General features: G+C 41.3%; 2 protein-coding genes across 3 annotated transcripts in view; both read right to left on the bottom strand.

Moving 5' to 3' along the window:
- Window positions 1–471: 471 nt before the first annotated feature.
- The window catches only part of LOC126355902 (attractin-like), a 167,762-nt gene continuing 142,044 nt past the window's right edge, over window positions 472–26,189 (bottom strand). Inside the window, exon 5 of the mRNA XM_050006413.1 lies at window positions 472–1,440. Within this exon, the coding sequence (XP_049862370.1) occupies window positions 1,238–1,440 (203 nt within the window). The 3' untranslated portion in view covers window positions 472–1,237. The remainder of the gene's footprint in view (window positions 1,441–26,189) is intronic.
- Window positions 5,912–13,491, bottom strand: LOC126355903 (uncharacterized). 2 transcript variants are annotated; one of them, XM_050006415.1, is made up of 6 exons: window positions 10,765–13,491; window positions 10,589–10,675; window positions 10,369–10,485; window positions 10,206–10,283; window positions 10,011–10,111; window positions 5,912–9,923 (listed from the first exon to the last, which is right to left on the bottom strand). In XM_050006415.1, exons 1-5 carry the CDS (start codon window positions 10,844–10,846, stop codon window positions 10,056–10,058), a joined length of 420 nt encoding a protein of 139 aa, XP_049862372.1. In that variant the 5' UTR covers window positions 10,847–13,491; the 3' UTR covers window positions 5,912–9,923; window positions 10,011–10,055. The 2 variants fall into 2 exon arrangements, with proteins under 2 accessions (XP_049862372.1, XP_049862371.1); XM_050006414.1 differs by having other exon boundaries at window positions 5,912–10,111.

Genomic DNA, 26,189 nt, shown 5'->3' with positions numbered 1-26,189 from the left:
CTGATTTTACTGTTTTATATCGAAAGAAGAAGGCTCGATACTTTTTGAATACACCTCATAAACCAGAGACAAGCAAAAGTTAATATGTTTCTAAAATTTTGCACAGTTTGAGGTATCTTTAGCTCCAAGTATAGTACCAGATAATACGTAAAAAGTTCGGAATAGTACTTTAACAACAAAGCCACAATGCTTCAAAGGCTGCAAGGGAAGTGAATTAGGAATTATTATAAACATGTAAAAAATACTGTTATCTTTAAAATGCGTGTTGTAACATGACTGAAACCATGACATTTGTCTCTCCTGGGAAGTACAGTAACCAAATGAGTCTATCAAGTATGTCGCATAATCTTACAAGAAAGATGATGATGGAAAGGTATGGATACAAAAAGTAACTGCAGGCGGTTACATTAATGTCAGAAACACTGCAAGTTCATACAGGACACCCAATTCTAAAGTAATGAAACCCATTGCTGACACTGTAGTTATGTTACCGTGTATTTCTTACTTCAGACTGTTGTACATCACTAATTTGAAGTGTTAAAAGCATGCATTTCTTAACTCTGAAAGCACATCATACAGGCAAGCAAAAATACTCAAATGCACTTTCATGTTAACTGCAAGCCTGCTTAACTTACTCGCCATGGCAGGTAGCCCAAGAATGTTTTCAGTTTACATTTATATACAAATTCGTATTGACATGACCATAAATTGGCTATTAGAAAGAATAAATTCAATCTGAGTAAAATAATAATAACAGAAGGAACAAAACAATAATATATTATATCAGTCCAGTAGCTGAATTTTCATATGAAGGAAACTGAGAAATATTAAATGATGACAAAGAACAACATGCACATAAAATACATGGCTCAATCAAAACTCATAGCGAAATAAGAGCCAATTAATTTCTACAGAATAACATACAATTCAAATACATGAAGTCCAAACATCATGCAAATAAACATTCTATTCTTTTTACAAGATTTCATTCTTATTTAGAAAAACAATATGACAATATATGAACGAATATAAATTTTGATGCTCCACAGGGCAGCTGAAAAAATTAACATCAAACTCAAAAATAAGGAAATCTATATACCGTGTATGCGAGAACATAAATTTTTCTTTATATTTATTTTATAAGTTCATCATTTAAGTAACATGTCACATTTAACATTAAAAAATTTCAGATATAAAATAAAAAACTAACAGCTTACACTGAAAATGTGATAAAGAACTACAGCAATTTCCACCATTTAGGTTGTGAGAAGGAACTCTTAATCCACAATGGTGTGCGAAAATCATACACATAGACATAGAAAGTTGTCAGTGTAACATTACCCAAAGCGCCAAATTTATATTCAGCCTTGCTGAACCAGTAGCTGTGTTGATTGAATGTACAGTTATGATTGGTCAGTATTGGTCTCTCTACATCATCAGCTGCAATAAAGAATTTTTGTGAGCATTGAAAACAGTATTCAAATACACCACATTTGTACTTAATATTCAGACAATATCCAACACACAAAGCATGTTCACAGAAATACCAACATGCTATCAGCAATGCCCAGGTACAAGAAAGCAGCCTTTTCTGCACACATGCTGGTAATTGAAGAAACGATACAATATTAGAATAGTGTGAAGTGGGACTGCTCCACGATTTGAATGAAGAAGTTAAAAAATAAAGGTTTGTGGTGGTCATTAGTATATCAAATGTGAAAAATTTCCTTAAAGTAATGTTTACAGTTAAAAGCCTTTTACAGAAAAAGCCTGTAAGAAACATGTCTGTAAACATGTCAACAGGGGAGGGCACTAGCCTGGAGAAATGGTTTGCATAAGTGTGAGGTCCAATAATATCCCATTCAACTGAAATAAAACTCAGTGCATCTAGGAGATTCAACAGTTTCACAAATTAATATGTAATACATTAATATGTAATACATCCTGCAGAACAAGCCCTTCGACGTAAAACAGTTTTATAATGCCTTGATCTTCTTGCTCCCACCATTCAACACACGTTTAGCTGCACACATCGAGTATTGCGCTAATTGGTCTAGAGACGTATAACAGCATTCCAAATATCACAAAGAACAACAATAAACTTCACCTTGAAATTGACAGTCTTAAGGAGATTCTACAAATTCAACCTGGTGCCTACGATACTGATGATTTAAACGAAGTCTTCAAGCAGTCAGGAAAAGGTACTGAACTACGAGCGAACATCAGTACCCTTAAATCTGAAATACGGGCTGAGAGTGCTACGATCGACTTTAGAAAAGGTCCACTGCTAAGTTGTGCAACGAATTGTGTTTTGGCGAAGGACGCGAGTAAATTTATAGCATCGGATCAAGCTGTAGAAATACTACCAGTAAGCACAATCCACGTTGAGTGCAATATTGTAACAAACTCATACCTCAACCATAAGTTGATTCACTCAATATACAGATTCTTCCCTACAGTCGGTACTGGGTATAAAACAGTTCAAGCCCCTACAAACGCTATATATCTCCCGGTCACAGTTCAGCCATTGGATTACCTAGAACTGCGTATCGTTGACCAGAATAATCAGCTTGTTAACTTTCGAGGAGAAGAGATCATTGTACGCTTGCATCTAAGGCGAGATGGGACTAAGGTATAAAGGTAGCACATCGAGCTCACAATCCATCAGTGTATCGCAGAAGTGCAAGGTGATAACAGGCCTTGATTACGAATTCCTTATTTCAGCAGGTTTCAAACCGCAAAATGACGCCGCTCAACGTTACTCAGTCAGTAGGGTATGATGATCGAATTATACGTCATGAATACCACCCACACAAAACCTACACTTCAAGCACATTTAACAAAAATGATGAAATTAGGATTGTTATCCAGCATCAGGACGCTGTAAAATTGCCCTGCAAGAGCTTCCTGTATCTGGACTGTAAATTTAAGAAAGCTGACAGCACTGTGGTAACGCTATCGAAGCTCACGCGAAATGCTCTAGCATTCCTGTTTCAAGAGATACGTTACGAACTTAACGGTATTGAAATAGATCGCTCACATAATGTCGGCATAACGTCAATACTTAAGACATACATTTCAGCCTCAGCCTCTGATTCAAACAGCTTGGAAAATGCGGGATGGTTCATAGATGCGCCGGATGGTGAGGGGGGGATACAGCCTATATAGCGCGTGCGTGCCACTAAAAATGCTCGTGGGTTATTTTGAAGACATGCAGCGAATTATTATGAACGCTAAACAGGAACTTATTTTGGTGCAGAGTGCAAGTGAAGCGAATTCATTCATTCAAACAGCTGTAGAGAGTGTTCCAATAAAGACTAATAGTATAGTATGCAAAATGCCTCACATCACTGTTGCTGACGAGGAACGCCTGAAGCTCTTAAAAGTTCTGAATGCCGGCACCTATCTACCACAAACCTTCCGATAATGGGAGCTTTTTGAATACCCAGTACTACCTACAGCATCCACAAATAGTTGGGCTATTGAAACATCAGTGCAATTGGAAGCACCTCGATTCATCATAATCGCATTTCAAACTCAAAGGACTGTATCAAAGGACTCAACTGAATTTGACCGCTGCAAGTTAACTAATGCCAGAGTCTACCTGAATTCCGAATACTACCCATACGAGAATCTACATCTACAGTGGGACAGAAATGTATACAGTCTTGCATTTGACATATATGTGAGATTCCGAGCATCTTCTTATGGAGGTGTTGAAAATGAAGCATTCCTATTGAGTCCACAGAGTTTCAAGAAGCTAGCACCAATAACCGTGATTGACTGTTCAAAACAGAATGAAATAATTAAAACTAGGCCTGTAGATGTACAGATTGAATTTGAATCTTCAACGAACTTCCCAGATCACACTGCAGCGTATGCTCTAGTTCTGCATGATCTTGTTGTTAACTACTGCCCGCTCACTGGTGTAGTGCAACGAGTTGTATAAATTAATGCGTGCTCTGCTAGCTCTAAGGCACATCACGATGTTACTCCAAGGTGTGGGGATCGAAGTTGACGTACAAGGATTTTACTATGACGAAAGGATGCAATTCATAATTAAAGACTATGCATTAATAGCATTCACAAAAAGTGATGGAATAATAGGAACATTTGCATCAAGAGTTGCCTCGCCGACACCATTCAAGGAAGTGAAGTGCATTAAAACATGTAGAAGTGCAATGTGGCTAACACAATTTTATCATGGAATTCACTGGGATGACCCTGGCATCTCATAAAGATTTGGCGCGAGTGATCCAAGTATTTCATTACAGGGAGACAATCATCTACCTTAAAGGTGATGCAAAGATTACCTGGCTGCGTCGAATATTTAAATTTGCTTCTGTTCAAGACCTGGAATTGTGTGGATGTCCATCTATCCATCGACTCAAGAACGTTTACGAAAAAAGTGCTTTTGTATCTGCATACGAGAATGTAAAATTACTCTTAACTTGGGTTACAAATAAATAATGATTTATAAAATTTGTTCTTTTTCTTTCTTTCTATGACACCCAACGTCTGTAGAATGTAAGTTTCTTGTTCGGATATTGTATATAAAGCGAATTCCAATGAACTTCTGAGGCGCATACCACAGCCTTGATGCGCTGAGTAACGTTACCTGAGTCAATAATAGACCAGCTTTCACCTCACCTGTGTGGCGATGCGTCAGATGCCGGCCGCATGGGTGCCGGCGTCAGGGGCTGAAAGAAAGTGCTGAGGCATGTTGCGTGTTTGTGACTGGTGGACTAAGTCCAGCACATGTCATTCAGAATTCATTTGTGTTCAAAAATGGTTCAAATGGCTCTGAGCACTACAGGACTCAACGGCTTAGGTCATCAGTCCCCTAGAACTTAGAACTACTTAAACCTAACTAACCTAAGGACATCACACACATCCATGCCCGAGAAAGGATTCGAACCTGCGACCACAGCAGTCGCACGGTTCCTGACTGCGCGCCTAAAACCGCGAGACCACTGCAGCCGGCAATTCATTTGTGTCTTTAAAGCAGTAAATCCTCTCTCTGCAGTGCAATGTGGCTGTATCCACGTTTTGTATACAAAATGTACATTTATCATATGAATTTTTTAATAAAAAAGATTGATCATCATTGAGGGTGAAATAATAATATCAAAATCAAATATTTTTACAGTAAAAAAAGTGAATTTATTAAAGAATTGGGAATTTTTTAACAGTTTTTGCGAAATATAACTTTACAGTAAAATGATTCAGTTTTCTTAACAGTCTTTGCGAAATATAACTTTACAGTAAACTGATTCAGTTTTTTTTACATATATATATTTTACAGCTAATGCAGGGGTACTACAACCTAATTACACCATCTTACAACGTAAATACTATCGCTAATGAAGTTCCACCGGAAGCACTTTTAACTAAAGGCGAATGTATTTGTTTGAAGTGGGTGGCTCTAAAGCATTTTGTACTATGACAAGCAATTGAAAATATATTTCATTCAAGTAAGTGGGTCTAAACATGTTTTCTACTACAACAAGCATGTGGGCATAAACATATTTCCCTCAAGTAACTTGTTATAAGCATTATTTCCGTTACAATGATCAAGTATATATATATATATATATATATATATATATATATATATATATATATATATATAATTGGTGGAATTCACATACTTAAAACTACTTCTGACTTGACGCCTAGTGGCAAGTGAAACTTACAAACTAAAATCTAATCTCTGTAACAAGAACTCAGATCAAAGCAGATATGGACTGCGAAAATTTTAATTTTTTCTTCTTTATTATAAAAGGTACAAGTGAACTGCTCAAATTTATGTTTTTGCTCATATACGTAAATAGTAATATTCGGCAATATATACATATATATATATATACATACATATATATATATATATATATATATATATATATATATATATATATATATACTTTTTTAAATAATTTATTTGAATTCTTTTTAATTTTTTTAATTTTCTTTCAGAGAATACTTAATATATATTTAAACACACACACACACTTGACACAGGCTCACGCACATTCGTACACTCAGGCATACACGGAATCACGCAAACTGATACACAGTGCAAAACAGTCTCATCCAATATTTACTTTATGATAAAAGGGTCATACTACTACTCTGCAGACGCTCTCTCTGTCTCTCTCTCTCTCTCTCTCTCCCTCTCTCTCTCCCTCCCTCCTCTCTCTCTCTCTCTCTCTCTCTCTCTCTCTCTCTCTCTCTCAATCAGAGTCCCCCACCACTTCTCTCGCTACAAGTGAGAAGTGTGAGTACGGATGAGTTTCAATCCCATCATCACAAATGACCCTTTTATCATCAAGAGGCGACGGACCGATTTTAAACTGTAGCACAGTATACACCTCGTGCCCTATTGGTCGAATACTGGTTTGCCATGCCATATGCAGTGGCTGCAATGCAGCACTGTGAACACCTCCACGTAGGCATTGCAAATAGTCTTCGATAGATAGATGCCATGCGACGCACACACTTAGCCTGCCTCACGGTTGCACCTTCCAATGTGCGATATGCATAAATTTTTCACCGAAGACCTACAAACTCCACAGTCGGCAATCCATTCAACTCGTCCTTCATGAGACTGGTAACTTTCTTGTTCTGCTGAACACTTCCATAAAGATTATCAGCCTCATAAGAAGACGTGTCGAATTCATTACCATGGTACCTAATTACCTCATATGGAGCGCAGTTCTTCACCCAATAGATGAAGCTATCTGTATCCATATGAAGTAATTTAGGATCTGCAAAATGACTTTTCTCCAACTCATAATGAAAGCAGTACATGTGGAGTTTGGACAGATCTAGTATGCACATCCCCACATAGATAGTTTTAGTAAACTCTAATGCAGTCTTCGCCATCTCCACAGCAACAAAGTTCTTATTGAATATGATGATACGCTTAAAATTTGGTCTGGCAATGCATTTTCTTAAACCATAACGCCCATCCCATTCGGTTCTAATAAAAATTTCACGTCGTCCCTCAAATTCTCCATAGCTATACCTATAATTGAATTATTCATTAATTTATAAAAATCTTTCTCAAAGTCACACGTCGCGGAAGCTCTCTGTTTCGTATTCAAATCAATATACTCCTTCAACCAGGGGGACTGCTTGAAGGAGATGGCCCAGGTGATTTTAACCAGCCTCATCCCCAAACTGAGGCACTGCTGGAGGTTAAGATAGTGAATTAGATACCTCGTCTTATCCCCCAGCATTGTCATCTGTTTCAGTGTGGAACCTCCTCATGGCACTAGTTGCTGTTGACACATCGGCAAATCGGTATGCGTATCATACATACCCCCCATGATTTTTCCACCTAATCCCTTGCATTCATCTTCAGACAGCCATCGAAACTCGGAAATCGGCAGTGATTACCCCTTGGCGTGCTCATATAAGTTATTCACGTCGAGGTACATTATATAACTTGAATCAAGGGATGGGTTGAACCTGTCACCCATCTATGGGTTATATGCTTTTGCATGCCTATGGACACATTGGCAAAGTCCCCAACAGATCCATCTCTCAATGAAATGAAGCATGTCCAAATCAGTCAGTAATTCGACCCTGCATTTCCTTTTCTTGAACATTGCGTCCCAAGACAACCCAGATCCCATGTAATAAAAGGCTGGGTCCAGAGAATATGTGGTCATACATAGACTCCAGAACTTGAAAACGTCTGCAAGCAAGCGCACGTCTGTATCCATGTAAAGCCGTGCATACTTTCCTAAATTAGAAATATTGAATTCCCTCCAGACATTCACGGCATACTCATACTCTGCATTCGTTATGGCCTCGCCTGTGAGGTTGATGGAGAATGCAGTTATGTAAAGTAACTTGGTTTCGTTGAGTTTGGCCATACTATCCACATACTCAAATGGGAAAACCCCTCTTCCTAGTCGCAAGTTGAAACTTTTCCTCATCCGAAATGCAGCTCAAATGATATACATACCCCCAGAGGTAGAGTCTCAAGTTTCTGTAGTGGTGCCTGCATAGAACGTAGCGTATCAAGGAAGTGGAGCGTAATTCTTGGTGTCATTCGTTAGGAGAATGAAATATACTTCTAGATGCTCCAGGTAGAACACCGACCTGTTTTCTCTCCCAAACGAAATCAGCCAAGTGCTCAAGTAGAAAGTGAGCGCCAACCCACTTAAATTGCGGACGAAAACGGATATGTGTCTAAGTTAACTGGTACTTCAAATTGCATGCATTGTGAGCTGCGCCACGTAATTTCCCCGTAAGATGACAGGGGTCCCTATGAGGTGTTTCCACTTTTCTGTCTAAAGGCAGCCCACAAATATGACAATCAGTGGCATTCTTATACAAATCTTCATTCTCCTTCAATTTGGTCATGGGGACGTTGCCGCTGTAAAGCTGATCAACCTCCCGTGAAAATTTTTCAAGCTCAGAGAGCAACCAAACCACAGGATTATCCCCGACGTAAGATTTGTATTGGTTAAGGTTGGAGTCAGATGACGATACAATTTGGTACGCTGCTGCATATGGTTGGTGTTTCTCTGTAAAGGTGGTGTGTGAGATTGTAAGGTTGCCTTCGCAGTGGGTCACAGGAGCGAGGAGGCACTCAAAGTCGGCATACACTACAAACGGAGCATTTTTAAACTTTATGAATTTGTTTTCCTCGGTGGGCATGATAACATATACCGCATCCTTGGAGGTACAGTCTACTGGATGCGTAGCTAATACTTCTTCAGAGGAGAAATAACTGAGGCCCCTTAAACACATATGCTTTTTACAACGTTTGTCACTTAACTGGGGATAAGGAGTCGGGACATGTCTGTGATCCAAACATAATGATAATTATCACCTTCAGAGAAGAGCAGCATGTTTACATGCAGCTCACGCTCACCACCAAATTTTGAGAAATGGAGGAGGCCACCTACTGTATGCTTGTCTTGCTCATCTGACTTGCTTTTCTTCTTCTCCACGCCATAAACATGAACTGATATATGGGTATTCTGCACCTCAAAATTAGGTACGTCCTGGATCTTAACGGTAAACTCTATACCATCAAAGTTATAACAGGATTGAATATTATCACCTATACTGTGTGTACTGGGACGCTCAGGATGAGCTCTGTAGTTACACTTTCTTTTGCAAGCCAGGATTTACCATGCAAAACAAGCCTGATCTTTTCTATTTTCGACATTAATGCATGCCTGCTTATTAGCTATATCTTTAGGGAGCTTGATATAGCTAGACCCTCCATTTACCATATTGTAGATATATACACTATATGGATGTCCAGGTGTAGAATTCTGCTGAGTGCTTTCGCCGAGCTGTTGACTTCCATCTCGGAAAACCAACCCAATATAACACTCAAGGTAGATTTACAAAACCACTTGGCGATTGATGTGCTCCGCGTTATCACATCATTATCTCCCCAAAGATAATGGTACTAGTCTCTCCCTCACCAGACTTTGGGGGGGGGGGGGGGGGGTACTGCACTGCGGTATGGTGTCACCAACATGATGCACTTGACTAAAAGGACGTGCAAGAGAACTGCCACTAGCCACAGGATTATCATTAATACTACTGCTATAATTAGAGCCAGTGTAACTAGTTGGTACATGCTGTACGTCGCACGGTTGAGATGACGCACACGGTGGCTGCTGTGAGGGACCAGCAGGCGTGCCCCAGTGCGAGCATCTGCGGCCTGGCTCAGTGACCTTGGCGGAGGCGTTGGTGCCAGCTTCCCACTCGACGGCTGGCGCACGTGGCAGTCACCGAAAGCCTGAATGCAAACAGCCAGGCTGTGTGACCTTGGCAGCGGCAGCTCCCCGCGTGGTGACCAGCTGCATCTTCACTGGGGAGGCATGTATCTGTGGGTGCTGTTGACCAGACGGTTTAGCTGCTGCCATGGGCATGCGTGCTACAGCATGCTGTAGAGATTAAGTGAATAAGTACACTGTCTACCCCAGTGAATTCTAACTGTCACAGACATGTTTATAAGGAGAGTGAATAATCACATTTTTGTCTCTGACACCATGCCATGAACAATTCATCCAGGCAGTCTATGGCACCCTCAAAAAATCGTCCAATGTATCGTCCAATAAGTGCTTATAATCACCTAGAACAAACAGGATACTTATAAATGGAATTGTTAGAGAAAAAGAGATAAGTGTATTAATATTATTAGAAGTATGTAATTTGTTAAATCTAACAAGTAGGCTGGTGATGTATCTGCTGTTGAATGGTCTCGATCTGTCTATCAACAGCCATGAGGTCCTCAACAGCGTTTCCTGTAACAGAATGAAAGATACCGTAATTTTAGTTATTTTGAAAGGTTAGCTAGAGTGAAAGATGATGTTTTTTCGGTATACTCACGTGAGTGGCGGTGTTCTGGGCCATATGGAGCTGGAGGCTGAATCCAATTATGAAGGGAACTACATATGGTAGCCCCCCGCTCTGCTTCCAACTCGAGCTGGAATTGCCTTAAGTGATCTAGAAACAAAGAAGAAAATAATAAGAGATACAGAACAAGAAAACAAATTGTTAAATGGTTAATATAAATGAGGAACGGATTACATATTAAAATTATACTCACAAGGCAATTCTGGCTGTGTCTCGAGCACAAGAGCCTGTTGGACCCCAGTCTGCTCCTCACAATCTAGGATCAAGTCTGCGAGGTCCACTATAACAATGAGGTATATATAATTAATAAGCTGAATATATAAGATATACAGGAAAATGGGTAATGAAAAACAGAAATTATTTACTTACTGGTTAATGGTATATCCTGGTCTCTACGCCTCTTGGGTGTTGGGGGCCTGCTGCTACTACCACTGGTGTTAACTCTCTTCATCTTTGCAGAGAACAACGAAAAAGCAACAACAAATGAACGATGCTGTGGACAACGGATGAGTGAGAAAAATGACCAGGGGCTGACTCCTTATATAAGTGTGATGATGTAGTATCACATGATAATTGATATTATTTAGAATAGAGACTGGATGATAGTGAATTCAGGATTCGAGATGATAATGTTTGTGTGCATATATTAGGAGGTATTTTGTTAAGATGAATGATTTATTATTAGAAGTATGATATATAGGTTTAATTGGAGGTTGGTGGTATTAAGAATGCGTTTGTAAGGGCTGAAGGAAATTTTTCTTGGTAAAGAGAGAAATTTGTATGAATAAAGAGAAGGGTAAGTATTTTTCAACAATATAGAATTTGGGTGAGTTCTTATTTTCTGTAGATAGGAATTTGAGTCGTGAACTACACGTTAGATTCACTTGCAGGTAGGAGGGTGCTATATTGAATGAGGCCTTTTTTTGTAAATAGGGTTTTAAATTGAGAACTTCGTGTTAGATTAAATTGGGGAGGTATGGCCTACATATACCGGTGTGTGTTTTTAGGGACAATTTTGGATTAGGTGGTGGGGTCATGTGGATTCAATAATGAGAGTTGTGTTATCAATTAACTTAGCGAGGGGCCTTGTGGCGTACACACGTGTTGTTGTGAGGTCATGGAAGTTTCCAGTCTCAAGCAAACAACTTTGGTGCAAAAAGTGTGGTAGTGCATTCTTGGTCCCACAAAGGCACGTGGTGGATCGCCAACTGATCAACCGTTGTGTAACGTCAGCATCAGCAGGCTCGAATCTGTCCAGGAAAACAATTTTGGCGCCATAAGTGTGGCAGGGCGTTCTTTGTCCATCACGTGCTGGACCAACGGAGCGACCAATGTGTGACGTTGGGGAATATTCCACTCTTGGGCGAAAAATTTTGGCGATAAACGTATGGCAGGGACGAATACACGTGGTGAACGAACAACCTACCATTGCGACGTCAGAATTTGCAGGTTTGAATGAGCAAAACATGTTTACGCCACTGGACCTGTGCTGTCCGAGTGGCTGCTGGAGTGCGTGGACTGCTGTCGATGGTTGTGAAATGGGTTGATGCACCCACCCGCTCGCAGTGCCAGTGGCGGCGACGATTTGAACTAATTCAGTTGGGGCCTAGACCTCGTGGACGCTGGTGTTATCTCAAAGGTATGAACTGAGTCTGTTGGAGAACAAGTGATGACGGTATTGCTTGAAATAAACACTTCAGTGCTTTTTCCCTGCAAAATCACAGGATGTGAATAACATTAGTACAAGTGCAGTTTATTATTTGAGATGATTTTCATAGGTTAGCAGTGAAAAAAGATAAGTGACAGTCAAAGCTCATAGGATGTGGACTATTTCGTACGTGTGATCGATTATGGTGTTGGAATTTGAACTTGTGACAGATTTTTGTTATGGATGTAACACAAATGGCTTTCTTCCCTCCAAAATCGGACATCTTGAATAAATAATAATAATAATAATAATAACTAGAAGTATAGTTTTCGAGACATTATGTGTAGGAATTTCAATTTGGTGCAACTTTCTAGTGGAGGTAAGCCAAGTGTAGAATCTTACACCACATGGTGGATACACTGGTGGGCAGCCATCTTGATTGATGTTATGGTCGCCATCTTGGATGGTGTCACAGTGGCGCTCTCTGGTGGTGACGATATTTACTAAGTCATTTGGAGTGCAAACCTTGTGGTGAATACACTGGGTGTAGCCATCTTGCATTATGTCACAGATGAGAGCACCCTCTGGTGGTGGCAATGTGTACTAAATCAGTTGGAGTCCTGACCTTGTGATGAACACACATGTATGGAATTGTTTAAATAAACTCCTTTTCCCAGGAGTCCTTAGGTGGTGACAGTCTGGTGACTGAGATTAGTAAAGTGTCTTCTCTTTCGCACCATTTTGTTAGCTTAGTAGACATATGGGAATTGAATTTCGTTTACCACAAAAATTAAAAGTTGGTGCCAGTTCTTCAGAAGAGGTGGCGGTCGGGTGACGTAGGTTAGTGGAGGCAGGTCAAGTGAGTTATTTTCCTGCGATTTTCTTTGCTTAGTAGAGATAAGAGCGGTGTGCTGCATTATCCTGTTGGAGTTTGAACTTGCCACCATTTTCTAGGGGGTGGGGGGTTAGGTTAGTGGATCTAGCCCAATTGGTCTATTTTTCCCACTATTTTCGTGGTGTGATGCATTATCCTGCTGGAATTTGAATTTGATGCCAATTTTTCAGGAGGGTTAGGTTAGTGGAAGTAGCCCAATTGACCTATCTTGCCACCCAAATTCAAACTTCCCGCCAAAATTTGCCATCTTGGATGACGTCATATGCTGCTTCCACTTCTACACGCCGCCATCTTGGATGACGTCATCGTCGCCATCTTGGATACATCTGGCAACAATGGAATGTGGGGTGGCACCCCCCTTGTCCTACTACTCACACAAATTGGCATATTTGAAGAAACAGCTACATTTCCACACAATCAAAGCATCAGATGCAATTTTGGATATGACTGCAAAAGTCATTAGATACCCCAAACGGTCGAAACCGGGCATGGGCATGTCAGTGTGACATCACAGGGAAGTATCACCATGATTCAAGTTTGTGATGTAATGACAGCTCCCTTCTTTTTTTTTTTTACCCTCATGTTTCTAGTTATGGAGGTAAAAAAGAAAGGGAGATGTCATTACGTCACAAACTTGAAGCCGATGTCCGCCATCTTAACTAGTCCGAAACATTAGGTTCACCGCGTTCATACCTCCATAGTTCACCACTTTGATACTTCCCTGTGACGTCACTCTGACGTGCCCAGTGTCAACCGTGTTGGGTGCTTTGATTCTGTGGAGTCATGGTTGTGTCATCAAAAATGACAGCTTGTGTTGACTATGGGTGTACTAACCGATCCGATCGAAATATGAAGTTTAAAGGAATCGCATTTCATTCATAAGTAATCCAAGCAGTATTTTCTTTTGGGTACATGAATTATCATTGCACTGTTTACTTTTACTGTAAATGTTTTATTTATATCGTTTAACTTTAGATTTGCCTTATTTTACTGTGTCTGTTCTTTCTCTTCTTTCCTGAATTTTTCATTGCCTTCCAAGTCACAAACGCTCCGTCAATCGAGCCTTTACCTTCCTCAGTGAAATACTAAGAAAATACTTAATATAGTATTTATAAAGAAGAGACATTTAATAATTGAATAATAAGTGGACACTAGCCGCTCAGGAGAACATACATTTTTCTTATGCATCCATATTATAATAATTTTTTTGTGTAAGTTTCGAGGGCAAAGAAATATAACAAAATGATCTAAAAGAGACGACAAGATGCGCTCTTTTGTTAATATTTTAGTCGTCTTCACTTCTTCTCTTGTCTTGGTTGCGTGTAGCCGGACATCTTGCGAGTGCATATTGCATATTTGTACTAATTAAGCTTATAATATATTGATTTAATATTATTGTTCACTTTCAATTTGCAAGAGGTGATCCCGATTTCATGTCCACCTTCCTTGAATTAACCTGCACTGGAGTAATTTACAGTGCAAGAATCGCAGCGGCCGACGCCATTACGTGGCGATATTAACGTATAAAATTTAACGGAAGCGAAAAACTCGTTCGACAGCAGTCCGACGCTGAAGAAAACACGTAGCTTTAAGATTCTTACTTTCAGTACAACAGCCATGAGACAGAGCCAGGACTCCGAGTACAATGCAATGGTTAACGGAGGTAAGAAAAAATACTCTCACGCGTAATTAATGACTAAAGATATTTTGCTTTAAAGTGAACTGACTAGCCGAGGAAATTAATATGAAAAGTTCATTCTATTGTTCGACGTATATGCTCATGTTTTAAGATGCAGTGAGTCTTGCGTCATTAACGTAACAAATAATTTCCACTGAAGATTAATATTGTTAAAACATAGACAACTACACAAAAGCATTTAATTGTAATTTAAAATTGAATGAAATATCATTCTGATTAAGGCCCACCACGTAAGTCGGCAAAAATCACGATTACAAGTCAATTTCTGTAGTAAATAATAAATTAAATTACGACGGACGCGAGAAGCCATACACTATCAACTTTCTCCGCACAACACAGGGCTACGTAACAGCGCTGATTGTCGGGGCAGCATCTGGAGCCCTAAATTCGCCGATACTTATTATTCCTTGTTTACATTTCTCCCTCTTAAAAAAAAAGATTCTCGTTAGAACAGACGGAGACAGAAGTCATGTTTGAGTGAGTTTTATATGTGTGCCGCGCTTCCTTTTTGAAGAAGGCTTTGCCTGAAAATTTATGTGAACACTCCGTCAGGCCAACCTTGTGCCCGGCATTGTGAGTACCAATCTATCCGTTTCATAGTATAGTTTTACCCTCATGAAGTTTGTCGTAAATAATCCACTGCATTTCAGCAGGAACAATGATGTACATAATAACAATACCAGAAGAAAAAAATGACGTTCATCACGTCATATTAAGGTTGTCTGTAGCACACACGGGGGTTCACAACGCTGCAATCAAAAGTTTTGATCACTTACCAATTGATATAAAACGAATGATACACAGCAAAGTAAAATATGAAATGAAATTGAAAACGTTTCTCTTTGATAACTCCCATTCAGCAGAAGATTATCTATTGCTGTAATGTGTGTGACGTCTAATTAAAAAGCGAAAAAACTAATAAATGTTCAGCATGGGGGCATATTTACAAAAAAATATTTATGTCAGTATATGACTCGTTCCACATCATTCGTATTTATCATGAAAATGACATATGGAAAATGAAACTAAGCAACTAAGTATTGGTGTATCACAAAGCTTAGTATATATTTATATACTTTGAAAACCTCAAAATGAAATTCGGAAGTAATTTGAAGCAGATGATTAAAGTAGAAATACATTCCAATTATGCTAAGTATGGTTATTCCCGAAAATGTTACAGAGTTACTGGCGAGAAAAGAAGCAAATAGGCTACTGTTGGAAAGGTAGTCCTACATCTAACAAAGGTTAGGCTATCATTACTAAAAAGTTTCTCACATATATGTTAAAGCAAAATATCCATGTTAAGGGGTCTTAAGCGTTTGAGACTATTCCCTTAATTACGTTTATAGCATTCCATTTTGCTGAAAGATTTTTAAAAATTATATCGTTTCTTTTTACCCTGTAAACTGCCATTATTGGCCACACACTGGAATGACGCAACATAGGTAATATTTCAAAGTGAGATGGGTAGACTACAGTAAGAATAATGCAATGACAATCTAACAAGATAAGAACTCTACTGTACATGGAGGTATAACTCTGTGCAGTTCTGTTTCTCTGACATTTCAATAATCATTCGCTTTGTTGACGTGCACAAGATAAATAGTATGCTTTCTTCTTTCCTCACTACACACGTTCAGGGGCTAGGAAAAAGAACACGTAGCTAAGTTTTTTTTGCAAAAGTGAACATTTAAAATGAATACAAGTCGAAAGCTGAAAATGTTAAGAACGTGAAGCGGTACCGAGACCAGTATGCAAATAAGCATTGGTTTAGTTTCATTTGCTATCGATACAAGTACAGCAAAAGTGGAATTAAAAGGACTACAAAGGCATGCTTTTCACATCACTTTCTTCTGTTTCTGCCGGCGCTACAGCCAGGAACCGCGCGACCGCTACGGTCGCAGGTTCGAATCCTGCCTCGGGCATGGATGTGTGTGATGTCCTTAGGTTAGTTAGTTTTAAGTAGTTCTAATTTCTAGGGGACTCATGACCTCAGATGTTAAGTCCCAAAGTGCTCAGAGCCATTAGAACCATTTGATCTTCTGTTTCTGGTTATCCGAAATATACGAGCAAAAAAACAAGCTACGTTAATGAGGCAAATTGTGTCGTATTACTAGAGCAAATGCGCATTCAAGGAGAGAAAAAGTTTCGAAATTGCATTCCTAGCACTATGTTATTAAGGCAAGCACTATAACTTTTAGTATTTAAAACAGTCGTTGCCCGCACACAATAGAAATAATGAACAAGAAACAATCCTAAACAGTAGTCTGCTAATGTTTGGAGCTACTTAAAATGGCGGAAGGCCCTGCTCACTCTGTCTTCAAAACGACGTACTTCACGGAAGTAGGACTCATCGGAAATATACAATGAGACACGATTTTGATCGGGGATCTTCGCATTTTAATTTCAAATACGCCAATGATCAATTTTCGTATGCCATTGCCTAAACACCCGGCATCAAATTTTATTGATATACAGAAAGAACAATAGTTCGATATGGTCCATTTGGCTACAGTTTTTGCAATTAATGAGCAATTGCTCACTGACGAGCAAACTGCCATTTATGATTGAATTACGTTGACGACTGAAGACCCTCAACCACCAAAAAGAAATGCAGATAATAAACGGGTATTCATTGGACAAATAAATTATACTGTAACTGACATGTGATTACATTTTCACGCAACTTGGGTGCATAGATACTGAGAAATCAGTACCCAGAACAACCACCTCTAGCCGTAATAACGGCCTTGATACGCCTGGGCATTGAGTCAAACAGGGCTTGGATGGCGTAAACAGGTACAGCTGCCCATACAGCTTCAACACGATACCACAGTTCATCAAGAGTAGTGACTGGAGTATTGTGACGAGCCAGTTGTTCGGCCACCATTGACCAGACTCAGTTGGTGAGATATCTGGAGAATGTGCTGCCCAGGGCAGCAGTCGAACATTTTCTGTATCCAGAAAGGTCCGTACAGGACCTGCAACAGGCGGTCCTGCATTATGCTACTGAAATGTAGGGTTTCGCAGGGATCGAATGAAGGGTAGAGCCACAGGTAGTAACACACCCGAAATGTAACACCTACTGTTCAAAGTTCCGTCAATGCGAACACGAGGCGTGTAACCAATGACACCCCATACCATCACTCCAGGTGATACGCCAGTATGGTGATGATGAATACACGCTTCCAATGTGTGTTCACCGCGACGTCGCGAAACACGGATACGACTATCATGATGGTTCGTGCAGATGATTGTTGTCTTGCAAACGTCCCCATCTGTTGACTCAGGGATCGAGACGTGGCTGCACGATTCGTTACAGCCACGTGATAAAGATGCCTGTCATCTTGACTGCTAGTGTTACGAGGCCGTTGGAATCCAGCACGGCGTTTCGTATTACCCAAATGAACCCACCGATTCCATACTCTGCTAACAGTCATTGGATCTCGACCAATGCGACCAGCAACGTTAAACGATAAACCGCAATCGCGATAGGCTACAATACGACCTTTATCAAAGTCGAAAACGTGATGGTATGCATTTCTCCTGCTTACACGAGGCATCACAACAACGTTTCACCAGGCATCGCCGCTCAACTGCTGTTTGTGCATGAGAAATCTGTTGGCAACTATCCTCATATCAGCACGTTGTAGGTGTCGCCACCGGCGCCAACCTTGTGTGAATGCTCTGAAAAGCTAATCATTTGCATATCACAGCATCTTCTTCCTGTCGGTTAAATTTCGCGTCTGTACCACGTCATCTTCGTGGTGTAGCAATTTTAATGGCCAGTAGTGTATATTTGGACGCGCCAGGTGGCACCAGCAAAACATTCCCCATTTCGCTCATACTTGCAAGAAAACGATCGCAAAATAAAATCGTATCAGCCATTGAACCGTCAGGCATTGATGCTACATTATTGGACGGCGAAACAACATCACATTCAGTGCTCTAGCTGCCATCGAACACTCATAATAATTAAAATGCGGTGTACAACACCAAAAATCGATCCGGTATGGCTAATTTACTCAACAAATGCCAAATTATTATCTGTGATGAACACGCAGTCGCTCATGAACATTCTATTGCAAGATCTGAATGGCAGTACCAGACTTTCTGTAGGGCCCTATTGTTGTTATGCGGAAATTTTCAGCAAGTTGCCGGAGTGGCGCCACCTAAAACGACTGGCAGCAGGAGACGGGCCTACCCGACGGGAGGCCCTAGCCACACGACATTTCATTTCATTTTACCTTCCATTCATTCCACGTTCTGCGTACGCAGATGCGATTAAAGCATGTATGAAATTAACCACTTTGTGGCCAAATGTTCAGACACTCCGGCTGACGATAAATGTGCGTGTGCAATTATAAAACAGTGCATCAGCAAACACATTCTCCAAATAACGGCTGGATATGGTGACGGTAAAATTCATTTGCACGAAGATGAGCCAGACAGTTTCTGCAAGACCGTGACATCTGAAAATGAGTTAAAGGAGAGTGTATTTCCTAATTTAATCAATCGATGTACATCAACCACGCATCTGCACTTACACCTACAAGCCACAGCTCGGTGCGTGACTGTTTCCTGTTCCATTCGCAAATAGAGCAAGAGAAAAAGGACTATCTATATGCCTCCGTATGAGCCCTAATATCTTGTATCGTATGTTCGTGGTCCTTACGCGCAATGTACAGGGTATACATCAAGTCCGGGAACACTTTCAATTATTTATCGCACAAGAACCAAGCACTGAACAGATATCATACATATGTGATTTTGAAGAGAAACCTTGAAAGTTTTTTTTTTCCCCATGTTCCGCCACTACGTAGTTTGGTAATTTGCCGATAGTCGGCGCTAATCGGAACTATGGCCATGCTGCAGGAGAGGACAGCTGTTTCGTGAAATTGCCAATCCGATCGCCAGATCTCACTCCGTGTAACTTTTTTCTGTGGGGAAACATTAAAGTTCTGGTGTATGTTCTGCGTCTACCACGTGAGGTAGCAGAGCTCCGGGAGAGAACATGGGAAGCAATTGTCACAGTCAACGATGCCATGCTGGGACGGGTATGGCAAGAATTCGGTTGCCGTATTGACGCCTGCAGGGTCACTCTAGGTTCGCGTATCGAATGTTTGTAAAAAAAAAACTTTCAGAGTTTATCTTCAAAATTCAATATGTATGACATCTGTACAATGTTGAGTTCTTGTGCAATCAATAATTCAAAATGTTCCTGGACTTTATATATATCCTTTATGTACTTTGGTGGCAGTAGAATCGATCGGCAGTCAGCTTCTCTAAATTTTTTCAAAAGAGTTTCTCGAAAATAACGTCGCCTCATCCCCCTCCCCCTCCCGGGATTCTCATTTGAGTTCCAGAAGCATCTCCGTAACACTAATGTGTTGTTCGAACCTACCGGTAACAAATCTATCAACGCGCCACTGAATTGCTTCAATTTCTTCCTTCAATCCGTCCTGGTACAGATCCCAAACACTCGAGCAGTACTCAAGAATAGGTCGCACCAACGTCCTATATGCAGTCTTCTTTACAGGTGAACTTCTTTCCTAAAAGTCTGCCAATAAACCGAAGTCAACCATTCGCCTATCCTACCACAGCTCTCACAGTTCCACCTCATATCGCTTTCCAACGTTACGCCCAGATATTTAAACGACTTGACTGTGTCAAGCAGGACACTAGTGATACTGTATCCGAACATCACACGTTTGTTCTTCCTACTCGTCCGCATAAACTTACATTTTTCCACATTTAGGGCTAGCTGCCATTCATCACACCAACTTGAAATTTTGTCGAAGTCATTGTGTATCTTCCTACAGATACACAACTTCGACAGCTTACCACAGACCACGGCATCATCAGCAAACAACCGCAGATTACTGCCCACCCTGTCCGCCAAATCATGTATGCATATAGAGAACAACAGCGGTCCTATCACTCTTCTCTGGGACACTCCTGACAATACCCTTGCCTCTGATGAACAAAAATGGTTCAAATGGCTCTGAGCACTATGGGACTCAACTGCTGAGGTCATAAGTCCCCTAGAACTTAGAACTACTTAAACCTCACTAACCTAAGGACAACACACACATCCATGCCCGAGGCAGGATTCGAACCTGCGACCGTAGCGGTCGCGCGGTTCCAGACAGCAGCGCCAGTACCGCTCGGCCACCAGCGGCCGGCCTCTGATGAACACTCGCCATCAAGGACAACATGCTGGCTTCTATTATTTAAGAAATCTTCAAGCCACTCAAATATCCGCAAACTTATTCCATATGCTCGTACCTTCGTTAACAGCCTGCAATGGAGCATCGTGTCAAATGCCTTCGAGAAACCTAGAAATATGGGATCTTCCAGTTGCCCTTCATGCATGGTTCGCACTATATCATGTGAGAAAAGTGCAAGCTGAGATTCGCACGAGCGATGCTTTCTAAAACCACGCTGATTCGTGGACACAAGATTCTCACTCTCAAAAAAAGTTATTATATTCGAACTGAGAATATGTTCAAGGATTCTGCAACAGACAGAAGTTACAGATATTGGTCTGTAGTTTTGATGACCCTTTCTTTTACCTTTTTTATATACTGGAGTCACCTGTGCCTTTTTCCAATTGCTTGGGACTTTGTGCTGGACGTGAGATTCACGACAAATTCAAGCTAGGTAAGGGGCCATTGCTGTAGAATATTCTTTGTAAAATGGAACAAGGGTTCCATCTGGACCTGGTGATTTATTTACTTTCAAATCTTTCAGTTGTTTCTCTACGCTAGGTGTGCTTATTACTATGTCGTCCATATGGGAGACTGTCCGATGATGAAATGACGGTCTGTTTGTACGATTCTACTGTGTGAACGATTTCTTGAACTTGAAATTTAAAACTTTGGCTGCATGAAACCAGAATTTCCTCGAGTTCTTTGCCAGATCTTTTGCCAAGGTGTGACGGTGGTAGTTGTCGTAAGCGTTGCGCATAGATCTTTCCACATACGCCCGAATCTCTACTGACTTACTTCGCTTGTCATCATCTGTGCGTTCCCTTTCGAACCTAGAGTGCAATAGCCTCTGCTTCCTCAGAATCCTCCGAATTTCGTTATTAAACTATATTGTGTCTTTTCCATATTTTATCCACTTACTAGGTACATACACTATGTGATCAAAACTATCCGGACACCTGGCTGAAAACTACTGCAAGTTCGTGGCGCCCTCCATCGGTAATGCTAAATTCAATATTGTGCTTGCCCACCCTTAGCCTTGATGACAGCTTCCACTCTCACAGGCATACGTTCAATCGTGTGATGGAAGGTTTCTTGGGCAAAGGCAGCCCATTCCTCACGGAGTGCTGCACTGAGGAGAGGTATCGATGTTGGTCGTGAGGTCTGGCACGAAGTCGGAGTTCCAAAACATCCCAAAGCTGTTTTATAGGATTCAGGTCAGGACTCTGTGCAGGCCAGTCCTTTACAGGAATGTTATTGTCGTAACCACTCCGCCCCAGGCCGTGAATTATGAACAGGTGCTCGATCTTGTTTAAAGATGCAATCGCCGTCCCCGAATTGCTCTTCAACACTGGGAAGCAACAAGGTGCTCAAAACATCAACCTCTACTGTAATAGTGCCACACAATACAACAAGAGGTGAAGCCCCCTCCATGAAAAACACTACCGCGCCATAACACCACCGCCTCCCAATTTTACTGTCGGCACTACACACACTGGCAGATGACATTCACCGGGCATTCGCCATACCCACACCCTGCTATCGGATCGCCACATTGTGTACCGTAATTCGTCACTCCACACCACGTTTTTTACTGTTCAATGGTCCACTGTTTACGCTCCTTACTCCAAACGAAGTGTCGTTTGGCATTTGCCGGCGTGATGTGTGGCTTATGAGCTGCTGCTCGACCATAAAATCCAAGTTTTCTAAACTCCCCCCCCCCCCTAATTGTCATAGTACTTGCAGTGGATCCTGATGCAGTTTGGAATTCCTGTGTGATGGTCTGGATAGCTGTCTGCCTATTACACATTACGGCCCTCTTCAACTGTCGGCGGCCTCTGTCAGTCAACAGACGAGGTCGGCCTGTACGCTTTTGCGCTGCAAGTATCCCTTCACGTTTCCACTTCACTATCACATCGGAAACAGTGGACCTAGGGATGTTTAGGAGCGTGTAAGTGTCGCGTACAGACGTATGACACGAGTGACACGCAATCACCTGACCACGTTCGAAGTCCGTGAGTTCGGCGGAGCCCCCCATTCTCCTCTCTCACGATGTCTAATGACCTGTCAGTAACTGGCAGCACAGTGCACGTAATATGGAAAAAGTATGTTTTGGGAGTGCCCGGATACTTTTGATCACATAGTGTAGCTCTCCAGACCAAGATTTACGATCTGCTTAAACTATGTCCACAGTTTCTTTACATTCATCTTACTGGAACTAAATGCCAGTTCGCTAAGCGAGATACTAATAACTGATTATCTGCTCTATCTAGAAGAAACACTCTTCGAGTCTTCTTGACTGATTTATTAACTTTCGTAATCATAATTGCTACAGTGACATCATGATCGCTAATCCCCGTTTCTACACTGACATTGTCGATTAGGTGTGGCGTATTTGTAGCTAAAAGATCTAAGCTATTTCCGTTGGTGTGGACTGCTGAGCTAGCTGCTCAAGGCTGTTCTCAGAAAACGCATTCAAAAGTAGTTCGCATAACTGTCTGTCTGTAACCCCCCCCCCCCCCCCCGCAATAAGTCTACGGACATCCCAGACTATACTTGTAGGTTAAAGCCGCCTCCAACTAGTATTGCATGACCTGGGTATTTACGCGCTATTGACCCTAGACTATGTTGGAATGGCTCTGAAACTGTCACAACAGAACCGGGTGGCACTACCTCACTAGAGATAATGTTTTTGTCAACTGCAATGAACATTCCCCCTTCTGCGGTCTCTAAACGACTCACTAAATATTTCGGAGCTATCCACTTCGGGCTTCAGCCAGTTCTCGATCTCAAGAGTAATTTGAGCGCGAGAACTTTCCTCGAGGGTAGTAAATTCGGGAGCTCTATTGTGAACACTTCGACAGTTTACTGATAAAATTATGACAGTCGAAGTGTCTTTATTCCGAACGCTGTTTGACTTCCCTTGCTGCATATCAACTGGCGAGTGTTCATCACAGCACCTCAGACAACTTCCTAGCCGAAAACACCCTCACGTGCACTCCACAAATACTCTGCTATCCAAGTAGCCGCTTCCTTTTGGTAGTGCACTCTTGCTCCATCAGGGGGGAGTTCTACAAATCCCCACACGATAACGCAGGTCTAGAAATGTGCAGCCAAGATCATCACAGAGTCGACGAAACCTTTGGTTGTTGACCCTCCACTTGGCTCCAAACCAAAGGACCCCAATCGACTGTGGGAACAATGCTGAAAATTGCGAGCTCTGTTTGACCCTGCTTTTCACCACCTCCGCGAGCCAGCTGAACGAACTGAAGATACCGACATGAGCCACATCTTGCAGACGACTGCACCCTGCACGCTCGATAGCCGCAATCAAGGCTGCTTCTATATCTCGGATGAGGCCCCCCTGGTAGACACACCGAATTCACATCGGCTTTCTTTCCAGCGCTGAACGCAACCTGCGTAAGGGGCAGCTTCCAATAACTATCAAACCCGCGTGCCTGCTCGGACCCTGCTGAAGGAGCGCCACCTATCCACACACAGGATGAATGGGCGACGACAGGCGGCCAGTTTCCACGTTAGCGCTCCACCGCGAGCGACGAAAAATGCGTTACAACCCGCCATTCAGCCTGCTGTGATGACGTATCCACTAGCCTTGTGTAGTTCGCGAGCGAACTAGTTCGGGAGAACACTCCCACAGTCCAACTACGCGAACTAGTTCACGGATAACCTCGCTACTTAGTTCGTTCGCTCTTTTCCGAAGACCGACGGACAATACCGCCAGCAGTCAATGAGCGTCATATCGTGCTGAGCGTCTGCCAGCTGCAGTTACATAGTTCAGTGCCGCGAATTTTCTGTTTTACGGTATTCTGCACTGCAGTGTCTGATATATAACCGTAGTATCAAGAAGTAAAATCGTACACAGCGTTAGGTAAGTGCAGCACCTAAAATGTGTAATGTAAAATGACTATCATCACATAACAATGGACTTCTACAATGCGATGATGAGGAGTACGGTAATGCGTATCGGCTGATTATAGGGTCACTATGTTTTGTTTTAGGCTGTTTATTACGATGTCATCAAAAAGGAAAGATAGTTCCTTGTGTACACATTTCACTGAAGACACAGATAACAGAAAAGCAAAATCTAACCACTGTTCAACATTAATAAGTACTGGAGGAGGCTCAAACGGAAATTTAACCCTGCATATGAAAACAAAACACGCTTTAATCCCAATAACGGTGGAAAGACAACCGCCGATAATGTCTAGATTAAATTCACTGCAAGGAAATCAAACTAGATCCTTATTGCAGAATGTTATTTCGATATCAGCCTCCCAGCAATCAATGAACCAATATATTCGAAGACCACCGCCAGTCCGAAAGGTTGAAGAAATAGACAGACAAGTTGTCAAGATGGTAGCTAAAGGGCATCACGAATTGTGGAAGAAAAGATTTTCGAAAACTGATAGAACTAGTTTCTCATTGCCCAAATTACAAACTTCCATCAAGAAAAACGTTATCTGAAAATTTAATAACAAGGGTTCACAATGACATAATGGATGAAGTACAAAGGAAGGTGCAAGCTGTATCTGCGTTATCTCTCAGTACTGATGGTTGGACATCGAGGAATAATGAAGGCTATATAGCCATTGTAGCTTCAGTCGGCATTACTTGGTAGTATTAATTATAAAGAGCTGCATACCAGCCAAAACTTGTGCAATTTCATGAAAGACGCTATGACAGATTGGCATATTTCCCCCAAAGTTGCTACTATTGTTAGCGATAATACTGCAAATATCTTACCTGCTGTCAGACTTGGTGTGTGGCGATCAGTCTCATGTTTCGCTCACTCTCTAAATGTTGTTGTACAAGAAGCTACTAAATAAATATCTGACGTTTTGGCACAAGTCAAAAATAATGTCGAGCTTTTCAATCGTAGCTCAAACAGGACGCCCAGACCCACTGGAATTCTACTTTTGACATGCTTCAGCGAATAATGAAGGTAAAGGATGCAGTGATTGCTACGTTAGCACTTCTGCGCTCAGACCTAACAATAAAAGAAAGTGACTGGCAAATAATATGAGTTTTGCCCTTACTTAGTCCATTCTATGAACTTACGGTAGAAATAAGAGCCGAAAGAAATGTGACTTTGTCAAAAGTTATTGTGTTTTGTAACCTGCTCAACAGTTTTCTGCAGAAGCATGCTTGTAACAATAAAAAAAATAGTCGCTGTGCAATCAGTGATTAAGAAAGGGATGGAAGACCGGTTAAAAGATTTAGAGAATAACTATTCTGGACCCACGATTTAGACAGAGAGTATTTAGAAATAGAAAAGCTTGTGATGTTGCAATACAACATCTCAAAACAGTTGGCAGAGTGCAG

This window comes from Schistocerca gregaria, chromosome 3 (genome assembly GCF_023897955.1).
Source record: "Schistocerca gregaria isolate iqSchGreg1 chromosome 3, iqSchGreg1.2, whole genome shotgun sequence".
In the NCBI taxonomy this organism is placed as follows: Eukaryota; Metazoa; Arthropoda; class Insecta; order Orthoptera; family Acrididae; genus Schistocerca; species Schistocerca gregaria.
Note: the sequence above shows the minus strand (reverse complement) of the source record. Positions and strands in the feature narration are given on the sequence as shown.

Bases quoted from the DNA above. Each gene is read 5' to 3' on its own strand.
- LOC126355903 (XM_050006414.1), bottom strand. From the start codon at position 10,846: ATGAAGAGAGTTAACACCAGTGGTAGTAGCAGCAGGCCCCCAACACCC. The intron at 10,676-10,764 runs GTAAGTAAATAA...TCATTGTTATAG, and splicing joins CCAGGATATACCATTAACCA to TGGACCTCGCAGACTTGATC. The intron at 10,112-10,205 runs GTTAGATTTAAC...TGTTTGTTCTAG, and splicing joins GATACATCACCAGCCTACTT to GTGATTATAAGCACTTATTG.